The sequence below is a fragment of the Capsicum annuum genome, chromosome 12, assembly GCF_002878395.1.
Source record: "Capsicum annuum cultivar UCD-10X-F1 chromosome 12, UCD10Xv1.1, whole genome shotgun sequence".
Taxonomy (NCBI): Eukaryota; Viridiplantae; Streptophyta; class Magnoliopsida; order Solanales; family Solanaceae; genus Capsicum; species Capsicum annuum.
In genome coordinates, this window is record NC_061122.1 from 27071023 (window position 1) to 27081696 (window position 10674).

At 35.8% G+C, this 10674-nt stretch overlaps 1 protein-coding gene and 1 pseudogene across 1 annotated transcript; both read right to left on the reverse strand.

Annotated features, from left to right (window-relative positions):
* Window positions 1–4144, reverse strand: part of LOC107849345 — a 17938-nt pseudogene extending 13794 nt beyond the window's left edge.
* Window positions 4145–4252: 108 nt separating this feature from the next.
* On the reverse strand, window positions 4253–10126 carry LOC107851655 (very-long-chain enoyl-CoA reductase). The gene is made up of 2 exons (XM_016696736.2): window positions 9633–10126; window positions 4253–4830 (listed from the first exon to the last, which is right to left on the reverse strand). The coding sequence occupies exons 1-2, from the start codon at window positions 9963–9965 to the stop codon at window positions 4360–4362; spliced, it is 804 nt and encodes a 267-aa protein (XP_016552222.1). The 5' UTR covers window positions 9966–10126; the 3' UTR covers window positions 4253–4359.
* Between the last annotated feature and the right edge of the window lie 548 nt (window positions 10127–10674).

A 10674-nucleotide genomic window follows, 5' to 3' on the forward strand; every position in this document is an offset into this window, starting at 1 on the left:
CCAACATATATCCTATATGTTGGAAAATAATTTAAAATACTAAAGCTCAGATGTTTTTAAGAGAACTCAAATGGCTGTCCCCTTGTCTAAGGTATTGTCTTTAATTTTAGTTAAATCAATTTAGTTATTACTAATAATTGCTTAATTTGAATCATTTTAAATAAAATTTATCAATTGATCATTCTATTAAGGAAGAATACATTAATTAAAATTGTAAGTGGACTTATCAATTCATCTTTAATTTAGTCAAAATTAATTTATTTATTACTAATAATGACCTAATTTGAATCATTTGAAATAAAATTGGTCGATTGATTACTCTCCTCGAGACGAATACACATAGTTGATCATGTAATTACTGTGAGATTAATTGAAATTGTAAGTGAACTTATCAATTCATCTTTAATTTTAGTTATATCAATTTAGTTATTATGAATAATGACTTAATTTGATTCATTTCAAATAAAATTGGTCAATAGTGATCACTCTAATCATGACGAATACACTTAGTTGATAATTTAATTATTATGAGATTAATTGAAATTGTAAGTTTATCTTTAATTTTAGTTAAATCAATTTAATTATTACTAATAATATCTTAATTTGAATTATTTCAAATAAAATTGGTCGATTGATCACTCTACTCGGGACGAATACACTTAGTTAATCAAGTAATTACGATGAGATTAATTGAAAGTGTAAGTGAACTCATTAATTCATGTTTAATTTTAGTTAAATCAACATAGTTATTACTAATAATGGCTTAATTTGAATCATTTAAAATAAAATTGGTCAATTAATTACTCTACTAAGGATGAAACACTTAATTGATCATTTAATTACTGAGATTAATTGAAATCGTAATTGAACTTACTAATTCATCTTTAATTTTAGTTAAATCAATGTAGTTATTTTTAATAATGGTTTAATTTGAATTATTTCACATAAAATTTGTCAATTAATCATTCTACTCAGTACGAAACACTTAATTGATCATATAATTACTATGAAATTAATTGAAATCGTAATTGAACTTACTAATTTATCTTTATTTTTAGTTAAATCAATATAGTTATTTCTAATGATGACTTAGTTTGAATCATTTCAAATAAAATTGGTCAATAGATCACTCTACTCAGGACGAACATACTTAATTGATCGTGTAATTACGATGAGATTAATTGAAACTGTAATTGAACTTATTAATTCATATTTTATTTTAGTAATCAATTTAGTTATTACTAATAATGACTTCATGTGAATCAATAGATGACTAACATGTTACGACAAACGAGTAATCTGTTGGAAATGACCAAACAAATAAAATATCTGTTGAAAATGACTAAACAGATATAGACATCTGTTGCAACAAATGACTCACTTGTTGAAACAACTAATTCATCTATTGAAAATTATCAAACAGATATAGACATCTGTTGCAACAGATGACTAAGTTGTTGCAACATATGACTCATCTGTTGGAAATTACTAAATAGAAAAAATATGACTCATCTATTGGAAATTACTAAATAGACAAAATATGTGTTGAAAAATAATTTAAAATACTAAAGCTCAAATGTTTTTTTAGGAGAACTCAAGCGTTTTTCCCCTTGTCTAAGGTTTTGTCTTCAATTTTAGTTAAATCAATTTAATTATTATAAATAATTATTTAATTTGAATCAACAAATGACTAACTTATTGCAACAAATAGGTGATCTGTTGGAAAATAATTAAAATACTAGGGAACTCAAACATTTTTAGGAGAACTCAAATTTTTGTCCCGTTGTTTTAAAAACTTGTCTTTAATTTTAGCTAAATCAATTTAGTTTTTTACTAATAATTGCTTAATTTGAATCAACAGATGACTAACATGATGCAACAGATGATTCATCTGTTGGAAATTATCAAACGGATAAAAAATTTGTTATAATAGATAGGTTATCCATTAGAAAGCAATTAAAATACTAGGGAACTTAAATGTTTTTAGGAGAACTCAAACGTTTGTCCCCTCGATCCTTTTGCATTTGATGTATAATACACTATTTTTGTTTTCTTTACCTGTTTCATGAAATTTTTCATGTGTTTCACTTATTCGTTGTGCCCTTGTTGAAATTTTTAGAATTTTTTTAAGTCAAATTTTGTTCGTATATCACTTGAATATTACTTCATAGGTGATTTTGTAAGTATAATTATGATTTTTGTTGAATTTTTTATTTGATATATTTGCTACTGCTACAATGGATAGAACCTGTAACATGAATCCAATATATGAGTCATTTATTGTAATAAGTGAGTAATCTGTTGCAACATATGACTAATCTGTTGCAACAGATGACCTATATGTTGGATTTATGTTAGAACACTATAATACAAATCCAACAGATGAGTAATTTGTTGCAACAGATTAGTCATATATGTTGAAAAGATTACTCATATGTTGCAACAGATTAGTTAATATGTTGCAACAAATTAGTCAATATGTTGCAACAGATTACTTATCTGTTGGATTCACGTTACATGTTTTATTTACTGTTGAAAAAACAGCAGTAACAGATACATCCAGATGAGAAATTCAACTAAAAATTATAATTTTACTTACTAAAATCACCTATAAGTAATTCCCAAGTGATATACGAATAAAATTTGACCTAAAAAAATTTGATCAAGTAGCAATAGTAGCTGTAACAACAATGTTCAACAACAAGAAGATGATGATAATGATGAACAAGAAGAGATGATAATGAAGAACAAGATAATGATAATGAAGAAGAAGATGATGAATAAAGCAACAACAACAATGAACAACAATAATCATGAAGAGAGAGAAAACTCCAATAAATGAGAAGAGAGAGAAACATACCTTTTTTTCCTCCATTCTAGTTATATTAGGTTTTACATTGAATCAAAGTGTAAATTAAAAAACTTGTAGGTTATTTTCAAACTTTTCTTACTTTCTTAATTTTTAATGAAGTAATTGTCATATCCATTCAATTATTAAGACTTGTGTCATCCACACTTCATTTTAAAACTCTTTTATCACCTAGAGCCCAAAGCCCCATGTAACTTAAGGATTGCAGTAAAGGCGAGGGCTCAGAAGCAAGAATTTATAGAACATGGTTGCACCCACCGAGGAAAGGAGGAAAAATGAATTAAGTGAGAATTGATTCTAATTCATCTAAATAAATAACTTAACATTTAACCAAGCGCACCGTTCAGTTTTTCTTGTAGCCTGAGTCTCTGCACATAGTATTATACCAATTTTAAAAAAAAAATGTACATAAAACACTTAATTTTATGGAGAAACCGTGTGGTTCATGTTAAATTCGCCCTTGGTGGGCTAGTGATCCATGTAATCGATTTCACTGGTTCAAATTCAACTACTAGTAGGTAATTTTCTCATTAGTCCAAGCCATGATGTATAGACTTATCGGATATCTCATGGAATTAATCTAACGTATGCACAAGCTAACCCGGACTCCACTGTCATAAAAAATCATCAATAGTAACAAAGGAGTCTACCTCATCAATAGTAACAAAGGAGTCTACCTCAAGAAGCTTCTTGAAGAAATGGATAGTAACAGCAGATTTAAGCATCATAAACCTAGTTCCACCATTTGGATACATTAAAAATGAAGCAAAGCCAATAATACTAGCTGGGGTGTAGACTATAAGCATCCCATTTCTGCTGGAGACTTTGCCCTGCAGAAAATTACTGCAATGTGAAGCAGAACCGGGGTTGACTTTATAGAATTTGGAGTACCGGATATGCTTCCCAATAATTTCAGACACACCCAAGTAGGCCAGTAACACAAAAGTCACTACAAATATTGTTGTAGTGATTGAGGATGGCTCTTCAAACAAGAAGCTTTTGAACATTTTTGTTCTTCTTTGAGAGATGAGACAAGGAATGGGTGATTAGTACCCTTGTTAATACATAGACTATTACGTATAAGAATAGTACTGAACATAATATATAACTAATACAAATATTAGTCATGCATCAGTTAAACATAGATTATAAATATTGTATCATAAAAGGAATTGAAAAAATACCAATATTATTTTTTCTGATACCTGCGACCAAACAAAGCCTTAATGATAGCCTTTTCAATATTGACTTAATAAAAGAGAGGTGGTCCAAATTTACCTTTAATCTTATGCTGGACTTTGTTTCATTTACACCCTTGCAGTTAGTAAAAGTTCTATGCACTTATCAATACTTCCTCTGGACCACTTTTACTTGAGGGATATATTTAATTTCAAAAAAGACTTCCAAAATGTATTCACAAAGAGACGAAGTACAACATTTTTCAAACAGATCAACAAATTCTTACAAAAAGCACTTTCAAACTGTATTTTCTAGAAAACAAAAGGAATCAGAGCCTTTACATTCTTAGGAAAATTCTCAAATTTAGAAAGGTACCATTTCCTAGTAACATAGCTTCTTCCCATCAGATATAAAGCTACACCCAAAGCACAATAAAACGAAAACGATGTCTGGGAGATGAACGAAATCCCTACAAAGCCAATAATCTCGAAAAGATAATGAGGGCATATGACCACACTGAAAAGGCCGCCTCGGGGGATTTTATAGCCCTTCTCTTTACTGTCTCGGAGCTTGGAAAGGAGGTAATGATGATAAAAGTTGCCACAGATTCCGACTAAGAATATCAGTAAACCGATATACTTCAGATCAACTTCTGGCTCCTGATATCCTAGAGTTAAGTGTTGGATATAAACCATGACTGCAGCAAACATAAAATAGGAGGATGAAATAAGGAGCGCCGAACCAAGAATCATCCCACCACTGTATTTGTGAACAAACAGAACCTGCAAAGCAGAATGGACAACATCGTTATTCCTCAAAGTAATTGGTACTGTTGGCACGTCTGAAGAATAATACAGTTGCAGTGCATGAACATATAATAACAGAACTGGATTAATATAAGCAACAGGTATATATTTCAGATTTTTGGTGAATGATGTCAATATGTTTAAACGTTTCTCCTAGTTGACAGAAAAAGCTGGAGATTTACAATATATGACTTCCATCGAATGTTCCCTACTCAGAGCTAGTTTTATTTGATGTGGAAGATACAGATGGCCGCTTTCCCGGCTACTTAGTTTTAGCAAGCAAAAATATTGAGACCATCATTATCCCGAGAGCTATAGAAAACCACCACATACTCTATATTCAAAATAGTTTTGCATTTAGATAGAGAAGCTCTTCCTTCTCCCAAGAACAGCAGGAGGAAATAAAATTACTTCGCAACACCAACAATCTCTGATGATGTCGGTCCAGCATTGTTTATCTCACTAATTTAAGCATAGTCTTATATGACGTAAATACAAGTTGGTCCAATCTATCAAAGAACCAGTTTGGAACAACTTACCTAGTACCTTGCCTGACATGAATACTTCGAATTATTAGATTGTGCTGAAGATAGCATTGATTGGTATGTACTAGTGGAACGAAGTAGAAAAATTGTAAGCAACATAAAGGCTGGTAATGCTAATTTGGTATGTGGATGCATGTGCTTAGAGCAGCGTTAAGCGCCCAGGTAACATTAAAAAGGGCAGCCCGGTGCACTAAATTAAAGCTCCCGCTATGCGCAGGGTCCGCGGAAGGGCCCCACCACAAGAGTGTATTGTACGCAGCCTTACCTTGCATTTCTGCAAGAGGCTGTTTCCAAGGCTTGAACCCGTGACGTCACATGGCAGCAACTTTACCAGTTGCTCCAAGGCTCCCCTTCATTAAGATGGGGAAAGAAGCATCAAAATATTACAACTGGATGATGGAAAATTTCAGTATCTCTGGCGGGCATATCAAGCTGCATGGCTATTATTCAAAAAAGTGGAAAGAATAAGTGATAGTACCAATAAATATAGTAGTCTAGGTGCAAAGAATGGAAGGCCTACACAAGATGAGCCTATACAAATGGTTATGTAGGTAAAATAGCAAAGAAGATTCTCTAATGACAAAGGTTTCAACACATTATTTGTCCCTGGAAAAAACATCTGGTGTATGTTGTTGCAAACAAATCAAGAACTTATGGAAAGAGTTTAAAGAAAACATGTACTATAAAGTAGGAAATGGGTGGAAGATTAAATTCAAGTAGGATCATTGGCTTAGGCACACTCCTTGAAAGAGGAATTCCATGGCTGTTTTAGATTAGTCTCATGCCCCTGAAGCTACTATAGTCAAATGCAAGGGAAACAGTAAGGTGGGAAGTGTAGCTTCAAACGGAAGTCCAAACCTTGGCCTTGACAACAACTACGGAGACATAGAGCCCCTTCCAATGTTTCCAGTTAGATTGAATAACTCTACGTGACGCATGCCTTATTCAAGACAACAACAACAACAACAACAAACCCAGTGTATTCCCACTTTGTGGGGTCTGGGGGGGGTAAGATGTACGCAGTCCATACCTCTACCTCTGATGAAGTAGAAAGGCTGTTTCCGAAAGACCCCCGGCTCAAGTTACGAGATATCAAACAAACACATAGTACAGCACAGAAGCAGATGACATAACATAGATACTGCAGCCATAAGGAATATAAAACAGAGTAAAGCAGGAATGCAGGAATATAAAGCAGAGGAAAGCACACAGATTCGTAACAAACATAGAACACGGAACACGGAACAGAACATTGAATACGGAATCATACCAGGAATACACCCCCACCAATTACCTCCCTACATTAGCGACCCGAACAGGCCCTAATCCTCTGCCGTAATTCGCGTCTTCCAGACCTTCCTATCTAGGGTCATGTCCTCGGTAAGCTGTAACTGTTCCATGTCCCGCCTAATCACCTCACCCCAGTACTTCTTCGGTCTACCCCTACCCCGTCTAAAACCATCCAACGCTAGCCTCTCACACCTACGGACCGGGGCATCCATGCCCCTCCTCTTCACGTGTCCGAACCATCTCAATCGTGCTTCCCGCATCTTACACTCCACTGAAGTCACCCCAACCTTCTCCCGGATAGTCTCATTCCGAGCTCTATCCCTTCGGGTCAGTCCACACATCCAGCGCAACATCCGCATTTCTGCCACCTTCATTCTTTGGGTGTGGGAGTTCTTAACTGGCCAACACTCCGCTCCATACAGCAAGGCCGGACGGACTACCACCCTATAGAATTTACCTTTAAGCTTGGGCGGCACCTTCTTATCACACAGCACCCCCGATGCAAGTTTCCACTTCATCCATCCCGCCCCGATACGGTGCGAGACATCCTCGTCAATCTCACCGTTACTCTGGATCACGGACCCGAGGTACTTGAACTTATCCCTTTTCTTTACCTCCTGCGCTTCTAGCCTCACCACTACCTCATTCTCTCGCCTTACGTCATTAAACTTACATTCCACATACTCTGTCTTGGTTCTGCTCACCCTGAACCCTTTAGACTCCAGAGTTTGCCTCCACAGCTCTAATTTGTCGTTCACACCCCCTCGCGTCTCATCTATCAGGACTACATCGTCTGCAAAAAGCATACACCACGGCACCTCCCCTTGGATACGCCGCGTTAACACATCCATTACTAGCGCAAACAAAAAGGGACTAAGAGTAGATCCCTGATGCAATCCTGTCAGGACAGTGAAATGCTCTGAGTCTCCTCCCGCCGTCCTCACCTGGGTTTTCGCTCCCTCATACATATCCTTAATTACTCTGCTATATGCCTGCGGTACTCCACTCACCTCCAAGCATCTCCAAAGCACCTCCCTGGGGACTTTGTCGTACGCCTTTTCTAGGTCGATGAACACCATGTGCAAATCCTTCTTCCTTTCCCTATATTGCTCCACCAACCGCCGTACCAGGTGAATTGCCTCCGTCGTCGAGCGGCCGGGCATAAATCCGAACTGATTTTCCGAGATAGACACTATCCGTCTCAGCCTCACCTCGACCACTCTCTCCCAGATCTTCATAGAGTGACTCAGTAACTTAATCCCCCTATAGTTATTGCAACACTGAATGTCCCCCTTATTCTTATAGAGGGGGATCATGGTACTCCACCTCCACGCCTCGGGCATCTTTGCTGTCCTGAAAATTTCATTGAACAATGCAGTCAACCACCTTACACCAGCCTCTCCAACGAACTTCCAAAACTCCACCGGTATCTCATCCGGCCCCGTCGCCCTACCCCTTCGCATCCTGCGGACTGCCTGTCTAACCTCGTCTACCTTAAAACGTCTACAATAGCTAAAATCCCGACACTCCCCTGAGTGCTCCAGTTCCCCTAACACAATAGCTCTGTCCCCCTCGTCATTCAAGAGCCTATGAAAGTACGACTGCCATCTCTTCTTTATGTGGCCGTCCTCCACCAACACTCTACCGTCCTCCCCCTTAATGCACCGCACCTGATCGAGGTCACGACCCTTCCTCTCCCTAGCCTTAGCGAGTCGGAACAACTTTTTCTCCCCTCCTTTCCCCTGTAACCCTGCATACAAGCTCTCAAAAGCAGCCGTCTTAGCTGCCGTGACCGCTAGAGTGACTCTAAGGCAATTTGCGGAAAAAGGAATCCATTCAGTTCAATAGGTGCTATATGTGCAAAAGAGGCACAGAAGATCCTAATCATATGTTCTTGTATAGTGGGCAAGGTACATCTGCGAACATTTTAAAATATCTGGATTTCAATGGGATAATGTCTATACCAGTAATTGCAACATTCTTCAATTGGTTTTGAAGGAAGCAACAAAAATATACCAGGAAATTTGGAACAACAACATGCCCAGATTACAAGTGGAGTCTGGGGAAGGTAAAGTATACTGGGAAATTGGAACACCACTCAAATTTGTATCTTGTAGACTAATGGAAGGAGAGGAACCTAAGATGCTGTCCATAGAATCAAGTCGAAATGTTTCACTACTTGCTATTCGGCTAAGCTTCGGGTATGTAAATATTCTGATCATCTGTTTAGTTTCATATACAATTTAACAGAGGACTTCCTTGTAGTTTTTATATTTCTAGATCTACCTTGGTGCTGTTCTCTTATACACTACCTTTATTTACCAAAAACAAATACAAAATACATAAGGGTGCAATCAATAAGTTGATAGCTCCAAACATTTTCCATCAACTGATTCTACAGATCATCGACAGTAAAAAAGAAAAAGCTAGTATAAGGACAGCCCGGTGCATTAAAGCTCCCGCTATGCGCGGGTCTTGGAAAGAGCCGGCCCACAAGGGTCTATTTTATGCAGTCTTCCCCTACATTCTGCAAGAGCTATTTCTACGGGTTGAACAGTCACGTGACAATAACTTATTGAGTCTATCAAATTAGCCTAGGGCCTAACACACACCCCAAAAGCTAGGTTGAAGAGAGGAGGATTGCCCAAGTGTTATAAGGAGACTGGCACTCCCATCAGCACCCCTTCACGCTGGGATCCCGACATTCTTTTATCTGAGGTTCCACTGTCCGATCCGAAACATGATATTCAAGGACCAAGACTATATTGACAACCTCCACACATATCAAACCTAATGGACCCGACTCTAATACGATATAAAACTAGAAACCATAAAGACAAATAACTAATAGTTATATCCCCTTACCTAATAATATTAGTACTAGATTAGATTCAATACAACATTCAACAAAGGTAACAGAAAAAAGAACAAAGAGAAATTTACCTCAAGAACCCTTTTCAAGAAATGGACAGTAACAACAGATTTAACCATCATAAACCTAGTTCCACCATCAGGGTACATCAAAAATGAAGCAAAACCCATAACACAAGCTGGTGCATATAGTACAAACATCCCAATTCTACTAGACAATTTTCCCTGCAAAAAATTACTACTAGTAGAAGAACCAGCACTTGCATTCACATTCCAAAATTTAGAGTACTGCAAATGCTTCCCACATATTTCAGAGATACCCAAATAAGCTAAAAACGAAAAAGTCACCACAGTTATTACTGTGATGATTGGATTTGGCTCTTCATACACAAAACTTTGAAACATTTTTTTTTTTTTGGAGATCTTGTTGTTTCAATTTCCAAAAATAGATGGAGACTAGCCTATTTATAATGTTTATCTGGGTGTGCAAATATGAATTGAATAATGAATGTGAATTTACGTCATTTTCTAAAGTATGGAAAAGAAAATAATTTCAATATGTAACTTTGCTATCTAAACGAAAGGTGTTTGAATTGGCTTATTCTTTTTATTGTTTTTGACTGTTATTTTTTAAAGTATTTGGTAAGAATAAAAAATAATTAAAAGTACTTTAATTTAGTTTGAAAAGTACAAAAATAAGTGAAAAGTTAAAAGTAAATTGCTACCTACCGTTGACTTTTCGCTTATAGCTTTTAAACCTCTTAAAATAAGTTCGTTCAAACACCCCTTGAATAAGTAATGATCCGTGTTCACATTTAGTTTAGCTATTAATTACTTCATTTATTTTATTTTAGTTGATCATCTTTCTAAAAACATTTGTTTCAATTTAATTATCACTTTAATGAAATCAAGAAGATTTTATTAAGTTCTTTCAATATTACTCTTATCATTAAATGGCTAAATAAACTGTATATACTTAAATTTATACTCCCTTCATTTCAAAATAATTGAATTGTTGGAATATGACACACATCTTAAGAAAAAAGACAAAGACATAAATTGATCATATTTTTTAAATTTTAGCTCTTTTTAAACTTCAAAACATTAGTAATGA